The sequence below is a fragment of the Saimiri boliviensis genome, chromosome 3 (assembly GCF_048565385.1).
Source record: "Saimiri boliviensis isolate mSaiBol1 chromosome 3, mSaiBol1.pri, whole genome shotgun sequence".
NCBI lineage: Eukaryota > Metazoa > Chordata > Mammalia > Primates > Cebidae > Saimiri > Saimiri boliviensis.
This window is the reverse complement of record NC_133451.1, coordinates 169,324,794-169,348,468: the sequence shown is the minus strand read 5'-3', so window position 1 is coordinate 169,348,468 and position 23,675 is coordinate 169,324,794. Positions and strand designations below refer to the sequence as shown.

At 38.7% G+C, this 23,675-nt stretch overlaps 1 protein-coding gene, 1 long non-coding RNA gene and 1 other non-coding gene across 4 annotated transcripts in view; 2 read left to right on the top strand and 1 right to left on the bottom strand.

The window, feature by feature from the left end:
* Positions 1-2,247: 2,247 nt before the first annotated feature.
* On the top strand, positions 2,248-3,343 carry LOC104651679 (uncharacterized). The gene is made up of 3 exons (XR_745109.3): positions 2,248-2,647; positions 2,903-2,942; positions 3,150-3,343. It is a non-coding gene; the product is annotated as an uncharacterized LOC104651679 (long non-coding RNA).
* Positions 2,700-2,830, top strand: LOC120367794 (small nucleolar RNA SNORA24). Its single transcript, XR_005582078.2, has one exon. It is a non-coding gene; the product is annotated as a small nucleolar RNA SNORA24 (small nucleolar RNA).
* Positions 3,344-3,555: 212 nt separating the features above from the next.
* Positions 3,556-23,675, bottom strand: part of PRSS12 (serine protease 12) — a 70,637-nt gene continuing 50,517 nt past the window's right edge. Inside the window, exons 9-13 of one of the 2 annotated variants that reach the window (XM_003929893.3) lie at positions 21,850-22,055; positions 18,902-18,980; positions 18,080-18,202; positions 6,360-6,640; positions 3,556-5,759 (exon numbers count right to left, since the gene is read on the bottom strand). In XM_003929893.3, coding sequence (XP_003929942.3) covers positions 5,452-5,759; positions 6,360-6,640; positions 18,080-18,202; positions 18,902-18,980; positions 21,850-22,055 — 997 coding nt within the window. In that variant the 3' untranslated portion in view covers positions 3,556-5,451. The remainder of the gene's footprint in view (positions 5,760-6,359; positions 6,641-18,079; positions 18,203-18,901; positions 18,981-21,849; positions 22,056-23,675) is intronic. The other variant, XM_039479217.2, reaches the window with a different exon arrangement.

Sequence of the window (23,675 nt, the reverse complement as noted above, 5' to 3'; positions counted from 1 at the left end):
TTAAACTCCATCTTCCGGAGAGAAATGGCTTTTTAAAGTAAACATAAAACCTTTCCAATTTCAGAAACATATTGAGTATTTCAAAGGATTCGGTAATACAACTGACTGTTCATATAATGAAAGTCATTCTGCCAGGCACTTTAAATAAGAATTAGACATAGTCCTTCACCACAATTTATAATAAAGACACCACAAGAAAAATGTGAGTTAAGTACTATAGTATGTTTAAAAAAAGAAAAAAAAACAAATTCAATTGAAGTAACCAAAATTTCATAGAAGTGGTATTGGAGCAAAGCACTGAAAGCTGAGTAGAATTCTGACTGATAAAAATAGATGACAAGGCAATCAAGATGGAAAAAAGATCATAAAATATGGGGGTAGAAAAGAACAGATTTTCTAAAGTCCAGTTTCAGACAAAACACAAAGTTCTAGTTAAAGGCCAGAACACACGGTGCACACAGGCCTGCATGCATGTGCCTTATGTCATTGGAAACATTAATTTCAAATCTTCGATCAGACTTTTTAGCTTAGCATAAATGAAAGGTGTTATGGGCCGAACTGTGCTTCCCAAATTTCATATGTGGAAGCCCTTATCCTCAGTACCTCTGTATATGACTGTATTTGGGGTCTTTAAAGAGGTAATCAAGTTTGAATGAGTTCATCAGGGTGGGCCCTAATCCAATTCGGCCAGTGTTCTTTTAAGAAGAGGCAATTGAGACAGGTTCAAAAAGAAAACGATACGAAGATACCAGGAAAACACTGTCATACACAATGCCAAGGAGAGAGGCCTCAGAAGAAACAAGTTAATGACACCTTAATCTCAGACTTCCAACCTACAGAACTGTGACAAGTTTTTGATGTTTAAGCCACCCGGTCTGTGGTGTTTTGTTATGACAGTCCCAGCAAATTAATATTGATAATTATTTGGATTTCAATAAAATGTAACTTGGCAGAACACTCTCCTGTGATTCAGTACACAAGCCTTGTTATTGAATAGTTCTTTTCGGTTCACAAGTGGAATGAATGGGAGTGAAGTAAGGAGACAAAGTAAGATGGGGTGAAATATGGTGAGCCTTGGAAGCAGCTCCATTATCTCAAACAAAAATTTGTCTCCTATAAGCTTGTCCATTCCAACCCTTACGGCAGTTACTGCTCTAATTCTTTACTCAAAAAAATATGTAATGACTTCAGGAAGTTTTTGTAGCGCTCCACTGTACTTTATTCACCCGTCTTGATACCTTTTTCCTTGACAGCAATTGCTACAACGTGCTGCTCCAAATGATCCAGCACTAAGTTTTTAAACTTCACCTGCTTTATTTCATACAGGAGGAAAGAGAAAACAGAAAAGAAATTTAGCGTTCTTTTAAAAGCACGTATCTAATAAGACTATTCCCAAAGGTCGGAAATTCCACTTTCCAAAGGCGGTAGCTCTATTTCATCGCATCCTCCAGGCAATGTACAGCGGGTGCGTTAAGACTGAGGCGTTCCGCTTTCTGGAGTCCAAGGGCGCCCAGATGTGAGCAACAAACTGCGGGTCAGGGTCAGATTGCAACGTGAAAAAAGTACGCACGCGCCCAAAACCGGGTGTGTCACCTAGGCTCAAAGGGTCTAACATCCTTTCCTTTTCCATTATTGTTTCGAGACGGATTCTCGTTCTGTCGCCCAGGCTGGAGTGCAGTGGCGCGATCTCTGCTCACCGCAACCTCCGCCTCCCAGGCTCAAGCGATCCTCCCGCCCCAACCATCCGAGTATCCGGGACTACAGGTGTTCACCATCACACCCGGCTAATTTTCGTGTTTTTAGTAAAGATGGGGTTTCGCCATGTTGGCCAGGCTGGTCTCGAACTCCCGACTTCAAGTAATCTGCCCGCCTCGACCTCCCAAAGTGCTGGGATCACAGGCGTGAGCCACTGCGTCCGGCCGCTTTTTTTTTTGCTAACATCCTCTAACAGAAGTATCCTAAACAGGAAACGCCACAATTTTCCCCCTCGCTTCCGTGACCTAGAGTAAGCGTCAGGTTTTTCGGTATCGCGAGAACCTTCGGACTTCCGTGTGCGCGCGCATGCGTCAGGATCCGGCGCCGGAGACCGGCTCAGCCTGAGATGACGGGCAGGGGAGGGGAGAAAGAAGCCAAGAGAAGGGGGCCGCCGAGGAGGCGGCGGAAGTCACCGGAGGCGCCGCGGGGGGGCTGGGCGGGGCGAGGAGGGGAAACAACGTAGGCCCCGCCCCTTGCTGCGCTTCCCCCGGAATAGCGTCATCAGTTCTATAAGAGAGCGAGCGCGGAAGGCCTCGGCCTTTCACTTTCGGGAAACGTCGGGGTTAGGTGAAGGCACGCAGTTGCCTTTTGTAAATTAAAATGATAATTGGGCCAAAACGTACAGCCTTACCTGAAAGGCAGCGCCGTCGGGATATTGGTAGGCCGGGGACAGCTTTGGAAACCCTTAGGTTTACAAGCATGCGCGGACGTGAGTGCTCATTAGGTCGCGGGGTGGCCACGTGCAGCCCGGGACCCTGAACCCGGGCGCGCGTGGGCCGTGCCCCCGGGGACTCCGGCGAAGCGTGTTTGGCCGTCGGTGTCATGTGGCCAACTTGAGTCTAGTCGCTCTTCGTGCCTTAGCACCTCGAGAACCGTCAGTTTGCACCAGATGGTGAGTAGGATAATCTGTGGCAGGTTGCTTGCTGGTTAACTGGATTGTGAATCTCCATGTATCTTTGGGACCTGTCAGCTGTGGCAGCCTCCCTTCCTAGCCATGGAAGAGCATATTCTTGTTTATTGGCAAAGCTGTCACCATTTAATTGGTATCAGATTCTGACTTGCACAAGTAACATTTTTCACCGTTAAAAACCTGTAGGGTGCCGGGTTATTAGGCAGACTTTTCTAAACTGTTGTTAAATTGTTCTAGGAAGCTGAACCGAACTCATTACGATGGATGATGGAAACAGGTACATTTTTATATTCTTTTTTCATATTCCTTAGTTAATCTGAAATGCCTTAGTGTTAGGACGGTGGAATGCTAAAGTTAGCCCGTTCTGCTGGCTTTTGTAGTTTAACAGTGAACAGCAAACTGAATTAACTGGTAAGATCTCAAAACAGTGAGGTAAGTACACAGGTCTGGGTTTCATAATATTTTTTTTTTTCTCTTTTTGCAGACTCGAGGAATCAAAACTGGTAATGGGTGAAGTCTATTCAGCGTCCTGCAGTGGATTTATCTTAGTTGGGGAAACGGATGTTTCGAATGATGTTGTGGAAGTTATCAGGATGCCCATTTTCAATATAGGCGTGAATTGTTTAACGTTAATTTTTAAGGTGGTCCTTAAATAAAATGCATAATTTTATGTGGCTACTCATTGTTACTTGACGAGTGATTGATAGACGGAAAGGTATAGCAAGCAGAATACTTCCTAATGTTACCCACTCATGTGGAAGTAGTGTGAATGAGTACACACTAAGGTTATTGCAACCTTTGTGAAAAATGTAAAAGACAAAAAAGGACTAGGTTACCCCCAAGGGAGAGAGCAGAGTCTTTCTAAACCACAGAAAAAATTAAAGCAGCTATACAAGGTGAAAAAGTATGTACTTTATTTACACAAAGATGCACAGAACACTTGTATCTTTCAAAAGTCAAACTTAAGACAGTTGGTTATAATAAAAGCATGCTATATGAACCATGTATTCAGGGATGAGTAAACTGCAGGCTGTTCACTGCCTTTTAGGTTTAGTCCCTGGCTGACTTGAAACAGATGTTGCTTGCACCAGCACCTGCAGTTTAATTACAAGGGCAACCTGTGAGAAAGTTTCAGTAGACTTATTTCTCACCTATATTGCACGTTTTTCCCAAGCCCTTGTGCAAGTGTGTGCCATGTGTAGCTCTATTTACATGGAAATGCTGCTTTAAAAGTTTATCAGAATCCTTAAGTTTTTACAAAAGTTTTTAATGCTCTTCTGCATTATATGCAGCGTTGCAAATCTGCAAAGTAGTAAAACTATAAAGCACCTTTTGGTTTGCACCACTTATTACAGAAATGGGGATTTGTGAAAAGGATGTGATTTGATGTAGAAGGGTAAAGTCCTTATGTGACTGGCATTCAAGAGGATTACTTAAAACCATCTGCAAGTTCATGCTAACCTCTTTATACTAGGGACCTGGGGAAGTATCCATGACATTGAAGTATCTTGAGTGTGCCTTTTAAATATGAGCATTACTGCCGAGAATGTCCTAGAAAAGTGCATAGTTTAATTCTCTAACGGTTAAGCAGTTATCCCTTAACCCATAGAGAAATAGCCATAGGGAAACAATCCTTTAGGTGGGAGAACCATGGGGGAAAAAAATCCAGCATTGGGACTCCTTTTTCTGGAGTTATGAATCAATGTTTTACCAACTGGTCTCACTTTGAGGTAAGTCTGTTTTCCCCTATTTGAAAACTAGGGCTACTGCTGTAAGATCCTACTGGCCTTTTGCAAATTGTCAGTGATGTGCATAGCCATCTAATGTAGTGCCTGGCAGATAACTGCGTATGCATTAAGACAATTTAAGGCCACTACTATTCCAACATAAACGCCAGGAAAGCATTTTGACTAGTATATGAGACTGGATTGTATCAGGTTGGTCTCCAAGTCAATTACAAGAAAGTGTCAGTAGGTGGCACTCTTAGACCAATTCTGAATTAAATCTGAAGTGCTTGATAAAAATGAATATAGTAGATAACGTTACTGTGTTGGATAAACTAGGTTGTATGTCCAGCTGGCACTTTGTGAACCAGAAATCCTTTCAAATTTTGCTAGTAGTTTATACACTGTAGGCAGAAAATATTTTATGGTTTCTGTAGCACTTGGTACTTAAGGATACTGGCTTCCAAATATCAGATCACTTTTGAGAGTGTTGTGACAGGCAAATGTCCTTGAGGCTTAGTAATCCTATTCAGACCTGAAAGTTCATAATGGAATTCCTTAACCATTGATTTCCTCACTTGACAAAGGATACAGAGAAAATGAATATTTCTTGTCAAGTCTTTTGAAAAGATCTAAGCATAAATACTGCACTCTTCTGATTGTAGTAAATGGTGTTTATGTCAAATGTGGGTAATATGAATTCAGATACCACTGATTCAATTATAAGGGGGTCTCAATTAAAATGTAAAAATGACCTTTTGTGAAATCAGCACAGAATGATTTTGAGAAAACAGGCACGGATAGGTGAGACTTAGAGTAAGTAACTCCGGTGAAATTTGGGTAGACAACGATGCTCATTTAAGGGTTATCACTATTCCACTACAATGAGGTCTCTGAAAATATTCACAATACAAATTCCCACAAGCAGCAAGGGGTACACAATTTTTTAAGCACAAAACAAAAACACAGATCTCAGTCCCCATTTGTTATCTCTGCTGAGTGCTAATAGCGGGGGTTCAAAGTTTTCCATCTGTTTAAATGCTTCTTTGAGGTTTCCATGAATTACAGTTTGGCGACACTTTTTATCCAAGGTACAAAGGCTGAGACTTTGGTATAAACGCCAGGAGAATCCTTGACTCCACAGCCATACCCCCAGGAGGTCACTCCATACACCACCCAGCTCTCTCCAGGCCGTTCACACATTAGTGGTCCTCCGCTGTCTCCCTGGCAGCTGTCCACGTGTTTGTGTTCATGGAGGTTTCCAGCACAGAGCATTCTCCCTGTAAACCGACCCTTATAACGTTCTTCACAAAACCTCTTAGGAAGTAAGTGTATGGCTGCTTGTTGTAGTGTTCTTGAATAGGCTTGTCCTACTCAAACCAAACATCTGATTAGTGGCATTTGAGCTAACCATCAGGACATTTTAACAGTTAGCATGTAATAGTAATGAAAATAAAATCCTTGTTGTGGCATCAGTGTTTAAAATGAGCAATGACTAGATGGTACGTACTATTGTTAGCTGCCTTTTTTAACGGTGACACAATCTTAACCTCTACAAATTTACTTCTCAGTACTGAACTGAGGAATAATGAATAACATTTGGATTTGTCTGTGGAGGAAGGTAACCTAAAGAAAGCACATTTGTGCAGGCTTTCATATTTGAATTCTGTATATTTAAAAGCATAGAATGCATTAATGCTGGTTTTACATTAGCACATCCATTCATACTCATTTACTTCACTGAATTTGAATTCCCAGTTTATGAAGAGAGTGAGTTATCAGTTCTCAGAACCAGCAATACCTCCGGAATATGAATCTCAACTACATGCATGCATTTCACACTAAGCAGAATTTCTCCAAATAAGCCTGAACCCATTTAAGATCTTACCCATTACAGGCCCAAATAAGTGGATAATACCAGAGAAAAAAGGTGCCCTGCTTTGTTTTTTTGTTTCTTGATTGTGCATTACCTGTGTCTCCCCATCCTGTTATGTAACAATTGGATGCTGTTTTCTGTGGCCTCTCTCTCCAGAGTGGTAAACAGGCTGGCAAAACGTGGCTGTTGAATCTGGCACATTGCTCTTCTGGTCCTTGTAATCTAACCAGGGCTATGTCATAATCACTGCTGTCAGGTCGATATTCCCGATGAATCACAATCTCTTGAACTCCAATTTCTTCCTCAAACTCCTCTGGTACCAGAGTATGATAATCGCCAACCCGAACAGCATAGTTCCTAGTGCTGTTGCCATACCTGAGAGGCAGAGGGTACTAATGAGAAACTTGAGCTTCAGATACTGAAAATTACTAATTGTCAAGAAGGAAGACTAATGAAGATAAAAGCCTTTCTTCCAAATCGTCAGCCCCTTTTGCAAATTCAACCTTTCTTTCCATTTATCTGACCCACCATTGGTGATCCTCTACTGGAAACCCATTGTCATAACCTCTTGTCTTCATTTCACTGTGTAACATAGGTTACTGTTTTCCAAGAAGCAAATGTGGAAGATGAGTGGAAAATACTGACTAATCATTAACTGTCGTTTCCCAAATGAAAAGGGATCAAAACAGGAACAAGTAGCATAGGCCAGTCATTGTGTTTGCCATTTTTGTTGCTGTTATTTCCAAGATTGTTAGTTCATCATTAAGGTCTGTGAGGGCAGAAACTGTCGGATCTAACTTCGTGTCCCTCGCGGTATTTAGTGCAGTCCACTTCACTCCTGCAAGGTAGATTTAAACTTCTTCCCTTCCCTCTAAAGTGAACGCAAATCCAAACTATACTTTCAGATCAACATATTTCCATTCTATCCTTTCACATCTTAAATCTTTATTCAGATGTCACCTCAGTGAAGCCTACTTTGACACCCTCATATTTAGAATTGCAACCCGTCTTTCTTTGGCCTCCCAATACTCCCAATATTATCCGCTCTACTTTCCTTTTTAAGCACCACTTTCTAAAAACTAATTTCTCTCCTCCCTGCATTAGTAAAAGCTATTCCCGGTCAGAGATCTTTGTTGTGCTCACGAATGAATCTAAAACACCTAGAAGAGTGTTGTACCATTAATTAGGAATGCAAAAAAAAATGGTTTATTTAGTTAGTGAATAAATGTTGATTGTTAATGTATACTTTTTTCCATGAGAAACTTCAATTAAAATAGAAACAATATTTACTAGATGGATAGTTCTCAGTCCACTTTTCAACCATCATACTTTAATTTTCTGATACCTAACACCTAAAGAAGGGTTTCTCAACCTCAGCATCTATTAATATTTTGGACCAGATAATTCTCTGTTGTGAGAGCTGTCCTCTGCATTACAGTGTGTTTAGAAGCATCCCTGAACACTATTCACTAGATGCCACTGGTACATGGTACACACACTCTCCATCCCCAGTTGTGATTGCCAAAAATGACTCCAGACATGGTCAGATGTTCCCTGTTAGGCAAAATGCCCCTACCTGAGAACCTCTAACCTAGAATGCCTGACCCAACCCATCTCCTGGTTACTTCCTCTTTCTCACTGCAGACTACAGCACCATGCTAACTGCATTCCGCTACTTAGAACATTCTTAAGACTTAATCTCCAATAACTTTTCTTTTGCAGGTCCCTGACTTACTCATCTGCAATGCATGTATTCTCCACCTCATCTCAGCAACCCACTTACAGTTTAAGACCTAGACGTTGTATTCACCAGATAAACACACACCTCTGAAATCTTGTTTTCAATCATATTGTATTTCTGCCTTCTATTTTTACAGCTCTAAAATCCTTCAAACCCATTGGACTTCTATCCTTTGGCCTCACTATTTTTTCATTTCAGTCTTTTATGACTTCCCTTATCTGGCTTGGATTCTACCATCTGCCCATTAACAATAATCACTCTTGCAAAACTCTACCCTTACCTGTCTTTTACCTGCCAAAACTCCAGCCTTGGTTTCATCAACTCTACCTATTTTGTACTGGCATCTGTTAAAGGGGGAAAGCATGCATATAACAACTGTCACTTTAATTTTTTTTTTTTTTAACCAGAACTTGACTCATTCATTGTTTACAAGACCTGTAATGTGAGCTTAGAAGAGTTGGTCCAAAAGCTTGACATTTTCTAGTGTCTATTTAAAATAAAACTTCCCACTTCTATAAAAGCACTGAAGGTTATGAGATGCCTGAATATTCTAATATCCTTAAGTAGTGCTGTGACCGTCTTGTATATATAATTAGCTGTTAGCACTCAAAAATGAAACAGTTCAACAAAGATGATTTGGTTTATACAGCCACATACTATTGATCTTTAATACTAATAATCTATGATTTCTTGAGACTCTCAATCTTAAATCATCACATATCTTTAAAGTTCAGAGGCTTTTTAATATATTGTGCCTAAAGTATGTGCTCTTATTGCTTCTACTTCAAAATTTAAGTAAAATTTTGGATTATTTCGCATACTGAAACTATAACAATTAACAGGCAGTTTGACCTGTTTGAGTTTTTATCGTTTTCTTTTTTTTTTTTTTTTTCATTTTGTTTTTTGTTTTTTGAGACAAGATCTCATACTGTCACTCAGGCTGGAGTGCAGTGGCACAGTCATTGCTTACTGCAGCCTCGACCTCCTAGGCTCAAGTGATCCTCCCACCTCAGCCTCCCAAGTGGCTGGGACCACAAACACACACCACCACACCTGGCTAATCTTTTATTTTTTTGTAAAGACAGGATCTTACTATGTTCCCCAGGAGGGTCTCGAACTCCTAGGCTCAAGCAACCCTCCCACCTCAGCCTCCTAAAGTGCTAGAATTACAGGCATGAGCCACTGTGCTCAGCCACGTTTTTAATCTTTTAAAGTGGCTACTAAAAAAAATTCAAAGTTACATATATCCCTTGTTATTTGTAGCTTACACTATATTTCTGCTAGACAGCACTGGTCAAGAGTAATTGTTCTGCATGAACTAGGCAGCTGAGTTTAATGCAGTCTCTTAAGTTGCTTGTAATTTTTAAGTTTGAGTTAATGAGACTATCTTCAAATGTCAACTTTTTATATCCTTTATGATAATAATGTTACTATTCAACTTTTTTAAAAAGTCTCATTACAACAATATTTTCCATTCTGTAAGAAAGCTGTGACCCTTGGCCAAAATAATCTTTTCAGTTAAACTGGCTTATAAATCTATTCCACATTATCTATAAAAATTGAGTCTTCAACCAGTAAACAAAGAAACAGGACATTACTACCACAAGGCAATTTATTTTTTAAATAATCTCAATGTCAAAGCCCTGGCCAATCTTGCCTCAATGTGTCATTTCATGCCAAGAATATTGTAATAGTCACCTGAAAGGCCTTGCTGCTTCAAGTTTTAACTTTTTCAACCCATCCCTCACGCTGCTGCCAGATGCAGGTGTCCCCAAACTGCAGCCCCCTGAGGCCATTTATCCGGCCCCCCGCCGCACTTCAGGAAGGGGCACCTCTTTCATCAGTGGTCAGTGAGAGGAGCACAGTATGTGGCGGCCCTCCAACGGTCTGAGGGACAGTGAACTGGCCCCCTGTATAAAAAGTTTGGGGACGCCTGTGCCAGAGTGATGTTTTTTCTGCCTGATAATATAACTCCCGAGTACTCTTCCAGGGATCCCCAATCCATGTGATAAATTCAAATTCCTTAGATGATATACAAATGCATCTAAGAGCCGGCCCTTGTTCCCCTCTCTGATAACCAGCCTGGGCCCTGTGCTCCTGTCATTTAAACCATTTGAAGAGTTGTCTTACAAACCTGTGTCATTATTCAAACCATATGCAATGTTGTTTCCCTTACCCCCTCTATCTTAATATGGCAAAAACTGATTTTGTCCTGATCAAGTCAGAGTTCTCCTAGGAGTGTCCTCCTAATAGTCTGCTCTCCTGTAAACTAACCAATCCTTTTGAACACTCTCAATGCATATGTAACAGTTTCTAAGACTTAATTAAAGGCTCCTCAAATGCAAGGACCATGTCATGATGGTTGTATCCTTAGCACCCAGCAAAGTGCTTGGCAGAGAAAGCTCTTAATCAATTTATATTGAATGAGTTATTTTGAAAGACATTCATGTCCACATACATAGTTACACTCTCATCCCTAACTTACTGAAATCATGAAAATCCAATGTTCTTGTTAATGCTGGCTATGCATCAGAATCACTTATACTACTTGAAAAAACATAAATGTCTAAGCCATAATATCTGAGAATATAAATAAATAACAGCTGGTATAGGATCACAGGTGATTGATAGTCACAGTCTGAGTTGGGAACTACTGAACCAAAGATTCAAAAGTGTGGGTCTAACTCCTGCCCGTACATGCCCAGAATTTCACTGGGTGAAGTAAGCATCCTAAGAGATTACTGATAGATACCAAAATGCAAAAAGCATACATGTTCCATATATATACTGTGTTCTTGGATCAAGTAGATTTTGGCAGGTAATTAGTATACTCACCAATCAGCAGTTAATATTAAACTGAGATAAAAATATTTACCTAATAAGAAGGCAAACAGCACCATTCTTGTCAAAATGAAGTTCTTTGTTCATATGTATTATGGAATGCGCGCACACACACACACACACACACACACACATTTTTTTTTTTCCTTTCTGAGACAAGGGTTCACTCTTGCCCGGGCTGGAGTGCAGTGGTGTGATCACAGCTCACTGCAAGCCTTGATCTCTAAGGCTTAAGCCATCCTCCTGCCGCAGCCTCTGAAGCAGCCAGGACCACACATGCATGCCACCATGCTCACTAATTTTCAAAAAATTATTCTTTGTACAGATAGGGTCTCACTGTGTTGCCTAAGTTGGTCTCAAATTCCTGGGCTCAAGTGATAAGCCTGCCTTGCCCTCTCGAAGTTCTTAGATGATAGGTACTGCACCCACCAGAGCCTATACTTTTAAAGTTGTCCTGATTTAGGGAAATGTACCAGCGAAACCTAAGAATGGAATCCCACACTCCTTTAACTCCAATTATTCTTAGAAAAGATTTTGTGCTTAGAATTTGAAAAGCATCTGCCTCAAGATTGGAAGAGTTTTCCAACCAAATTTTTGTCCTCTAGTGTCATCTCCCCTAGTGGTGATGATTCTCTGCTTCAGGGATAATACTTTGGCTGAAGTACTCAATATGTGTGTGTACTCCAGAAGCATCTGTAATGGTTCTCGGCTTCTCAAGACAATATATAAAGCAATCCTCTTTTGCAATGTATTTTAAGGTCTTTCTAGTTGAACTTTTGTTATTTTGATAGACTTTATCATATCCAAAAATGCTTCTAAAACAAACATTTCAAGTTTTATCTGACACATCATTCAGTTGTTTGCTTTGCTGAAATGCCTTCAACTCCCCCTCACATAAAAACTGGATGAAATTCCCAGACAAGCTTGAGCAAGAAAGGATCTGAGACAGCAGTTTATTAAAAGCTAGTGCCCAAGTTTCTCTGAGACTCTGAGATTAAAGTAAACAACAACAATAACAAATTACTAGAATAGAATTAAAAGTAGAATTAATTCAGGTTGCAGGGTCATATTCTTTGTGTTTGTCCTCTACATGGATTCGTCTCTACAGGAAAACGATATTTTACATGCACATCTGTTACTACTAAAATCTGTTTTTCTGTCTGGATGAAACTCAAAAAGTAGTTGACTAAAGTTGTTTGTGCAAATGGTTCCAATTGCTTACAGAGAAGTAAACGTCAGTCACATCTTGCGTTAGTCCTTACACATATATAAATACTGTGTGTACAACAGAAATTGTTTTAGCATGATTGGTGATATGTGTATTACCAAAGACCATGTTCCTAAGAACTCTGCTCTACCACATACTACGTCACGATGAAACATCTATTAGGCATCTGACATACTGTGTTCTTAAAAAGTAAGTCCCATTACCTCTGTGGCTCATCTTTCTAATTAGAAATATCTAGTCATTTCTGATTTTCAGAGAGTAATTTCTAACCATTTCCAGCTGCTGTTGCATTTCTAGGCAAAAAGTCAATGAAATAATGTCAGGTAAAGTTATATTATTGAACAAATCCACTTTGGAGTAAAATTACAGAAATAAGAAAGCCCTTGTTTCAGGTACAATCATTCCTGGAAATCATGTTTGTTATCAGAATGAACAATTAAAAGAAATTAGTTTAATATTCAGGAACTTTTGTCTCAATTATATTGCTGCACCACAATAGGCACAAGGTCATTTCATGGTACTTGTAGTTACAATCTAGAATAGAAAACAGCAAAAATTCGCAATTTATATTATGCAAGATTCACAAACCAGGTAGAAAAGCATTTATCAAAGTTTCCACTTGAAACTGCCAACAGGATACAGCATACCATGTGTATTGCGTTAACATTGTGAAAAAATGAGATAGTCGTTAAAAAGTGATTTACCAACTACTTCAGGTGCTCTTGTTACACTGGCATGGAAATGTGCAAAAGCTATGAGGAAATAAGAGTTGAGTTATGAAAACTTTGCCAGTGTTCACATAAAATACCCTTAAAGAGACCGCGCTATATGAAATGAGTGTAACTGAGGCTAGAGGCATTATGGCATTAATATGGCATAGTAGAATTATGGCATTTTGATCTCATCTTCGTCAGGCCACCATTCCTAGATTATTCTGATACAAGGATTATGTAAAAGAGTGACTATGCTATGAAGGCAAACAAATCAACATAAAGTTCTCATCCTGTTTAATAACACAAATGGTAATAACATTCTATGCCTTATTGTCTAGAAATGGCTGCTCAGGAACACTGGCCTATATCACTGCAAGAATTAGGTACCAAGGAAGCTTTGATGAACAAAAAACCTTTATGGATACAGAAGACCAGTAGTTGATAAAGCAGTGGAAATGTCAAAAGGGGATGAGGGGAAGCTAATTCCAAAATATGAAATCCAGTTCCCCTACTTATAGGCCTTATATTAAACTGAGTATCTTTCACCTGCCATCTAAAAGGACAGGATCCTCTCAGAGCCCAAATACATTGCTTCTATACTACAGTCTCTATTTTGCAAATCTCAGTGTTTCTAATAATGAAAGAGGGATTTGTTTTAAGCAAAAGTCCCTAAACCTACTAAAACAAAATTTGGAGCTTGTTCTAATCACTAGTAACAGGCTGTATGCCTTTTAATAAACTTACTGCAATAAAGATATGAGCTGTAGCACTTCAAACAGGAAGTCTATGAAATCCAGCAAAGGTTAAAGACCAAGTCAGAAGGATATATAACACATTTGCAAAGCAGTTTTTTCCCTACTCACATTAAGAGAATCTTGTATTATAGCCAAAGCATATCAAAATGCTATATGTATCATAATCTGTTCCTCTGCTCTTTACTCAACCATTTTTATCTTAAACTGTTCAGATAATGAGAAAAAATTCCAAATGACATATGGAAGGAATTATCTGTTGATCTAGTTTAAAAAATACCACCAACTTCTAAATAGTCCAACATTCTTAAATATATTCACTATCTGGCAACTGAGCCACCACTTTCATCATTCAACAATCATTCATCTACTGTGTGCCAAGTCATAGAGTAGACATTTGGTGTATAAACACAAACGAGACAATTACTGACTCTAAGCAATAATCTAGAAAGAGCAGGCCAAAGAAGAAATAATGACATGTAAATAAATAAATCCAACATATACAAAAAAAAAAAAAAAAAAAGCCATTCCAGGGAACACAAAAGTAAAGTTTTTAACCTCAAGTGCAACTTTTTGAGCAATCTCCCTACTTTAAATAGTTTAAGCCTTGAATTTCTGTGACTATAACTTTTAGCTGAAATTTGAAAGACAAGAAGTCTTGGATCACAGGAAGGTAACAGATTGTTTTTGTTTAAATTCAAAGCCCCAAAACAGGCGTCTTCAAGTTCTTGGCAGTTTTCTACCTTATTCTTCTTCATTAGTAAGTGAAATAAAATCATCCTCAGTCACCTGCTTTCACTAATACAGTCTTCAATTTCTGCCTTTAAACCCCAGCATAATGACCAATCTTTGTTTTGAGTTTTACAGTTTATAAAATACTTTCACATACTTTGCAGGTCATTTGTTTCTCACTGTGAAACATTATTATCTTCGTTTTACACATATCAAATGAAGTAACTCCAAGAGGTTAAATAATTTCTGCAAAGTTAAACAATGAACAATCGGAAAAGCTAGAACTGTAACCCTCATCTTGGTGGCCAGATCCAAGTCTCCTGTTGCATTGTACCAAGCCCTACTGATTTCTATCACAGCCTCTTTACCTTCACTCCTTCCTTTCCTTTTCACCTATCTCTATTACAATAACCTTATAGCTGATTTCCCTCCAGTATAAAAGTGTAAAATTAGGTCCCTTCCTCACAATCCCTCCAATTCCTACTGAAATCATTTGGTAACAGATCAGTTTGCCAGAAAAAGGCATGTAAGTACAAACATATTCAAAGATTTTTAATATCATGTCAAGCCCATTCACAGACGCCCCCCGGATTAATAACTTTGCCTTACCCTCTCAGATACATGCCATACATCTCCAAATGACTCATCTCCTAAAACTCTTCCTTGATCATCTCTCAAGGCTCAAAACTTGCGTGGTTTCCCACTGCCTAGTAAATGAAAGAGAAATCCATAACCCTGGCATCCCAGGCCATTCTCATCTCTCTTCTGTTCACTAACAATCCCAGATTCCTGTATTCTAGATAATAACTGCCATCCTTCAAGCATAGCATTAGCTTCCTCACCCAGTACTCTGAACATTACATCTTATCTACCACCAGCCTCTACCTACACACAAACCCAACCTCTCTCTGCTTAAAACAGACTCCATAACAGAACTCACTTTTCCTCCCACATATAGACTATTCCATCTTTGAGCTGTCCTAGTGTCAATGAAATAAAAAATAAACAACAGAAAACTCTTTTGTGTTAAAACAAAAATTATCTTATCTCCCTTTAACATCTGTGTTATCTAAAGCAAAAGGCAGGAAACCTAATCCAGTCCCAAACAATCTTCCTTTCTGCTTGCCCTTCTTAGTGCACCATGTCCTTTTCTCACCGTGTGGCACACAGAACTAAGCACAGTTCTCTCTGTTTGATGGAGACAGCACTTTTCTCCCTGCCAGTTGCTTGAGCACAGAAAGACAGAAAAGCAAGGTTCTTCACTGCTATGCTGGACACTGTTCATCAGTGCTACCAAGACTGCATTAATTTCATGGGCAAACATATCATATTACTGAGTCTTAGTAAAGCTGCAGGATACTAAAACCAGTAAGTCTTCTTTACTTGTGCTGTATTTCAGCCAAATTTCCTGGAACTAAAGGCAGCATTTTATTTCATATTTATTCCATATTGCTTGTTAGAATCAGCCTATCAGTATATTTTGCTGGGTGAGGGGAGGGAATGTAGAGGACCAGTCAATTGTTTGTGCCACTCAGGTAACACAGGAATGTGTTAAACCCACTATAAATAGGTGGACTCTGAAGCTCAATTATATCCCCAAATGGCCACTATTATATAAAATACAGGTTTGGCCAGACGCGTGGTGGCTCACCCCTGTAATCCCAGCACTTTGGGAGGGCAAGGTGGGTGGATCACTTGAGGTCAGGAGTTTAAGTCCAACCTGGGCAACATGGTGAAACCCCATCTCTACTAAAAATACAAAAAGTAGCCAGGCATGGTGATGCACAGCTGTAATCCCAGCTACTCAGGAGGCTGAGGTGGGAGAATTGCTTGAACCTGGCAGGGGCGGAGGTTGCAGTGAGCCAAGATTGCACCACTGCACTCCAGCCTGGGCAACAGAGTGGGATTTTGTCTCAATCAATGAATCAATAAAATGCAGGTTTATATTCTCTGCAGTGCCTTGAATGTGGAAGATTACTGCACAAATATTTACTGAAGTACAAAAATGGAATAAAATAGAGATCCTAGAAACAAGGATATATGAGAATTTGGCATATGACAGACTTAGCATAATCAGTGGGTAAAGACTAGAATATTTAATTTAAAATGCTAAGAAAACTATCTATAAAGAAAAGTATAAGATTAGGTCCTTTCTTCATACCATACACTATAAACAAAAATAAACTGGAAAAATTAAAATTCTAAATATTAAAAGCAAAACTATAAAGGCTTTTAGGAAAAACATAACAGAATCTCTTCACCAAATGGGGCAAAGCAAATATTTTTAAAATAAGAAATACAAAGCTTTTGTAAAACTTTTAAGAAAATGATGACGCTTTTAAATATATTGAGATATTTTTGTAAGAAAAAGACCATAAACAAGTAAAAGGACATGGTCCAAACTAGGAAAAAGTACTTATAACACCTAACAACAAAGATTTAGCATACAGAACATATCCAAACATTTAAAAATCAATGACAAATAGGCAAATTATACAAACAAATAATTCATAAAAGAGGAAGACATTAGTCAGGGAAAAACAATTAAAAAGAAACCCCAAACTCTGTGATTGGCAAAAAAATTTAAATTTTAGCAGTGTCAAGGTTAGATGGAGTCATGAGGAAACAGGAACATAACATTGCTGGGTTATAAACTGATACAATTTCTTCAAAGGATAAATTGGTATGCTTGAAAAATTAAAGGGAATCCATATTCCAGGACTCAGAAAAATGTGCCCATGTGCACACACCCAGTGAGACTTGTACCTGGTTGTTTACTGCAACATTGTTTTCTACCAATGAAAGAATGGAAAGCAGCTAACTACGCAGCAATAGGAGAATAAAAGACTGGTTCAGTCTTTCAATAGCAGGTAAAATTCATAGCAGTTAAAGTGAAGGAACAAATCTGCATGATGGATTACAAGTACATAAAGAGGCAAGGGTACGTACCATATGATATCACATAAGAAAAAACAGAAAACAAATTTCTGCTTGTAAAAATGTTTTGATCGTGTGGTACACATTTTTTAAAACTTCATTTTGACAATTTTCAAACACAAAATTAAAATAGTATAATGAAAGTCTGTACTCAACACATTGCATTAATACTTACCAATATTTTCACAAGCACTGGTCTACATATTTAAATACCAAGATTCATGCTAGGAAAGGGCCAATGACCAAGGCCCACAAAAAAGCACTTGACAAAGGAGAGCTGGTTCTACTGCAGGATCTCCCACCAGGAGCTCTGTGACCCTGGTGGACTGATTTTCTCTTCCTGAACTCTCCTCTGAACTGAGAAGGCTTCAGAAAGGACTAATAAAATGTTTGGGACAAGAAGAGATCATTAGGACTAAACTGTAGGAAACCAACAATGAAACAGATGCAACCTGACTTTCTCAAAGGTACAAAACACCAAGACTCAAAGGATCAAAAACACTGCCACTGCATTCCCCACTCCTTATCATTTATAACTAAATAATCCGAGGTCTCTTCTACCTCTACAAAGATATTTCAGCCTCAGATATGTCTTGGGGGGAGCACTGATACTGCTACCTGCCTCCTCTCCAAACACCCCTCTTCTTCTGTTCTTCCTAAATCTGGAGTTTGCTTTAACACTAGGGTAACACGTGGCTTTCTAAGGGCTCTCTTTGCTCCTTGTGCCACTCCCTCGTTCCACAGGGCTGCTGGCACAAGCAAAGAAGGTTCAGCCTGGCTGTGGCACCTTGAGTGCTGTAGAGCGCGAGGGGATTGGAATAACTGAGGAGTAGAAGCTACACTGGCTTGTTTGGGAATGTGGACACATACCTCTTGAAACAGTGCGCTGCTGTAAGGACCCAGCAGCTACTCAGGAGCGTAGCCCCGCAGAGGAGCCTGCCATCTCTATGGGATGACTTCAGCCGGAGGGAAACCTGCCAAGGCCAACCACCCCTAAGAAGAAAATGAGCTACGCATCAACATCAGTAAAAGGCAAAAAAGCAAAGGAAAGCACTGGTTAAAGCAATGGCTTTAGTGACTTTAATGTCTTGCAGGTGGGGGAAAAGGAAAGCAAAAGCAACTCCCTTCCTACTTTGAGAAGGGGACCCCACGACTCTGAGCAGGCCCGGAATCAGCAACTCTGAAGATGTGCCTATAGGCATTTGTATGGATCCCACTCTCAAAAACAATCTGTCTTCTTTGTATTTCATTACTTAAACTGTAATTTCTCTCTTCGCTGTGCCTCACCTATGCAGTCTGAAGAAGTATTTAATAAAGCATGGGTTTTCCATTAGTAAATTCTACAAACAACAAATTTAGATTAAACTGAGTTAAGTCTGAAACAAATACATTCTAACTTAGATGAATCTTTGTAGTTATACACATTTCCAGGTCTCCTGTTAAACTGTTTTGTTTCTGACATAGAACTTTGCAGTAACACATCTAATCTCTTAAATCAGGCTGGTGATATAAGAACATGGTCTAAAAACATAGGTCAAAGGACAGTTAAATTATCAGTGAAATTTGAATTTAGTTTAGAAAATAAAATGAGTACAAATCCCTTATGTGATAATAGAACATCCCCAATTTGTAACACTCTATGTATAAAAATAATTCTATAATATAAAAAATTTCTTTTGAAGAAACTTTTACCTTAAAGAATTTTTCCCACCAATGATCCGCTTCTGCCGACGGTGCAGTAATCTCAAGCCACAAACAGATGAGAGGGACTCTGAAGCAGAAACAGGTCATTAATTAAGCTATCACTTTGCTGATGGAGGGGTAAGACGATGAGTGGCATACTCCACTGATGCTTCCTCCTCTAAGTCAAAATGCCTTTTCTCTGCAAATTAAAATTTTTCTTGTAACAAAAATAGTTTATAATTTGACTAAATGACGATAATTTGTAAGTAGACAAGAAACATTATGAGGTTTCCCATTCTTCACCTCTGAGGGGTTCATGCTGACTGGTTTGACTCTGTTCAGTACTTTACCCTGATAGGTACCTGTATCTCCTGCTGCTGCTATTTTGTGTAATGTATGGAACAAAATACATGGAACATTGAACAAAATAAGAACTGCAAAGACAGTAATGGCCTAAATTACTTACTTTGCACCCGCAACACTGTTCTAAGCCACATATAAAAATGTAACTCAGAAGAGCAAAGCACATTCCCAGGCTAGAATTCTGATCAGAATTTACATTTACTTAGCTTGATAACATACAGAAAGGGTCCGCTAAGCCAATTTAAGTGGAAAACTGTGGTTAAAGGTATACAGGCAAACCTCCCAAGTTAACAGACTTCTGTCAAGAACATACAAAAGAGAAGAATTAAATTAAAAATATATGAAAAGGTGGTATAGGAAGAAAGGTTAATATAACAGGTATGACTCATTTTTAAAATATCTGAGAAAACAGGAGAATTTACATAGTGGCACTTTATTTCCTTGGTTAAATACATGCATATAAAGTATAGATATGTACTGTTTTTCTATGGAAGAGGAGGAGGGTAGGAATTGTGCCAAGAACAGGAAGACCTAATCAACACTAATGGTCTCCGAGAATAACCAGGTAGAAGGGAACCCAATAGGGAATCAGCAATAGTTATTTCTTGATTGAGAAAGAGGTTCAACAATGTGTACCCAGATGATTAATTTGCCAAATGATCTCAGAGGTGTGCTGTCAAACTTTAACCTTCATCTCTTAGAATATGAGTCCTCTAGATGATACTGCAAATTAAAAGATACTAGAAAAAACATAAGTTTCCAATAATGCTCCAAGTTGGGTCAATGTATATGATGCCAAGAAAAGGAATGATGTAATATTTAAAGCAAGCAAAACAAAGTTTACATCAGTCTGGGGCAAAGCACCAGACTGTAAGAAAGCAAACTGGTATTTAAAGTCATACACCATTATTTAAAAATTTTGAAAGAAAAATGAAGTTCATTTATAAAAGGAGTCCATCAGATGACCAATAATCAATGGCTTCAGTTTGAATCACCTTATAGATGTCACCAGGTCCTGGGTGTGAACATAAAATTGACTGGTTAATAAGCCAGATTCTGTAATCTAGCCGGTCTCAGATGAAATATTTCTACCTGAAATATGGTAGCATTGCCATGACCATGGAAAGGTATTAAAAAGAGTACTGCTATAATTCTAGGAAGACATTAAAAACAAACATATAAATAATGAATTTTTTATGTTTTTCAACTACTTACAGATTTCACATAATCCAAAGAATCACTTATATTCCATTTCTAATGACAATTTAAATTATTGAAGGGAATTTAGTAAATTAACTTATCATCAGTATTCGGGGGAAAAGGCTAGCCAAGTCATTCGCATATACACATATATCTATACAAACACTTATATACACACACATATTCATATATAAAAATGTACACATATATATATTTAATATATATTTGAATAGAAAATAAAGCACAAAGGATTGTAAGTGTTTTTTCCATACTCAAATGCTCCTTAGATAGCAAAGAATCATATTAATGACATCCAATTCATTTATTTCATTGTCTTTGGCAGTTATTACAAGGTGTTAGAAAAAGAGAGTGCTCAAATATATGTGCACCTGATTTTAACAAAATCCAGTGTATCAGAACTATAAATTTTCAATCCAGAAAGAGGCGATTCTTTTCTTAAAATGTACCACAAATTCCTCCAAAATAGCTCATTTTCTCACTCAGTTATTTAAAGAAGTGTTTGGTTCATAAAAATTAAACATGCAGGATACAGTGGCTCACGCCTGTAATCCCAGCACTTTGAGAGGCCGAGGTGGGCAGATCACCTGGGGTCAGGAGTTCAAGACCAGCCTGGACAACATGGTGATACCGTCTCTACTAAAAATACAAAAATTAGCCGGGCATGGTGGTGGGTGCCTGTAATCCCAGCTACTCAGGAGGCTGAGGTAGAAGAATTGCTTGAACCCGGGAAGCAGAGGTTGCAGTGAGCTGAGATCATGCCACTGCACTCCAGCCTAGGTGACAGAGCAGACAGAGCAAGACTCTGTCTAAAAATAAATAAATAAATAAATAAATACACCCAAGCTTTCAAGAACTCTATTCATTTAAAGTACGAAACATTATCATACAAAAGGATTACTTCTCATTTTCCTTAAATTTTTAAATTTCAGATAATAAAATCTATAAACATTTTTCTTTGAAAATCATGTTTTAAATCATCCCCGTTTAAAATATGAGTGAGACTTTAGAACTGCCTTTAATTCATTTCTATATTTTCATTTATTTCCTTTTTATGACTCTTCAAAGATAGCAACAAGCATGAGAGCTTTATTTCATCTAAAAAAGGAAATACAGAAATGGCTACAAAGGTGAAAAGGAGATGATCCCGGAGATTACAAGGCCCTGTAAATCCACTCCTACCCCTGAACTCTGTTCCCCCTGTCAGCCCCACCTAAGCAAGTTTGCCAAGAACTACTGGCTCTAAGGTAAAGCACAAGACATGGGACTGCATACATTCTTGTTGTACTGGATTTCTGTTATCAAGGTACTGCTTCTAGGAATGGAGTGGGAATTATTATTCTTTGACTTGTTTAGGGCTCCAGAAGGTGACTTACCTTTATTACTGTTACCTGAGGCCTTCTTGCCAAAATAATCACAAATAACTCCTGCATCTTCACTGTGGCGACAGTTATGTCTTCCAATGTCTTGCTTGATACAGTCAGCCAAGGACCTCTCATTTCCTGTGCACTTCACATTATCCACATGGATGGGTCCTTTTCCTTCTCCAAAATAAGCCATGGTTCTTGCTCTGGCAGGACCCCTGAAGACAGAACATTCTTAATGATATGAAGAATCAGTCAATCCTATATCTGAATAAATCACAACATACATTCAATTTTATTCCTTAATTTTTACATCTTAAAATTGGTACCTGCATGTGCTAAAAAACATTTGTTTCATGACTGTTAAAAAAAATTAAATAAGAAAGGTAATAACTATAACTTCTTTGTTGCCATACTCCATAGGTACTTTTTTTACATCACTGGCCTCTAATTTAGCTTTGGCTAAGAAACTCACATCTAATGGAACATCAAAAATTCATGATAGTCTTTAACTCTTGTTTAAGCAGGAAAAAAATCACCTTTAAATTTTCTGCCCTCTTAAAGAGGAGTATTGTGAAGAAAATGATGAGATTAAATAATAACCTATGGAGTTAAGAACTAATTTTTTGCCTCCTTTAGAAGGAAAAAGTAGTTTTTTAGGCTGGACATGGCGGCTCCTATCTGAAATCCCAGCACTCTGGGAGGCCAAGGCAGGTGGATCACCTGAGGTCAGGAGTTTGAGACAACCCTGGTTCACATGGTGAAACCCTGTTTCTACTAAAAATACAAAAAAGTCGCCGGGCGTGGTGGTGGGTACCTGTAATCCCAGCTACTCAGAAGGCTAAGGCAGGAGAATCACTTGAACCCAGGAGGTGGAGGTTGCAGCGAGCCGAGATCATGCCATTGCACTCCAGCCTGGGCAACAAAAGCGAAACTCCATCTCAAACACACACACACACACACACACACACACAGAGAGAGAGAGAGAGAGAGAGAGAGAGAGAAATTAGCTGGGCATGATGGCAGATGGGTGCCTGTAATCCCAGCTACTCAGGAGGCTGAGGCGGGAGAATGGCTTGAACCCGGGAGGCAAAGGTTGCAGTGAACTGAGATCGCACCATTGCACTCCAGCCTGGGTGACACAGCAAGACTCCATCTCATAAAGCAAAAAAAAAGTACTCTCTCTATGTATATTTGTTGTTGTGTTTTAAAACAAGGTCTCATTTTGTCACCCAGGATGGAATGCAGTGGTGTGATCTCGACTCACTGCAGCCTTGACCTCTTGGGCTCAAGTGACCCTTTCACCTCATCTCCACAAGTAGCTGGGACTATAGGTACATGCCACCATGCCTGGCTAATTTGTTTTTATTTGTAGTAGAAACGGAGTTTCACCATGTTGCCCAGGCTAATCTTGAACTCCTGATCTCAAGTGATCCACCCAACTTGGCCTCTCAAAGTGCGAGGATTACAGGAGTAAGCCACTGTACCCAGCCTAAAAGTAACATTTTTAACAGAGACAGAGAAAAACAGGACTCATGACTAGATGGCAGACTTACTTTTAGTATATTACTATTTTTGTTTTAATAACACATTTTAAAGTATGCAAATAGAAAAATATTTAAATAAAATATTTCCTATGCCATATTTAGAGCTCAATTCCGGATAAATTAATGAAATAGTCATTAAAATCAAAAGCTTTAAAGTATGAATTATTGGAAAACCATCCATAAAACCTCAAGTTAGGGAAAAAATTAAGTGGACATAGAGGGTATAAACTATAAATTTTAAAATTGATAAACTTAACAAAAATTAAATTCAGAATGTAGCTTTACTAAAAA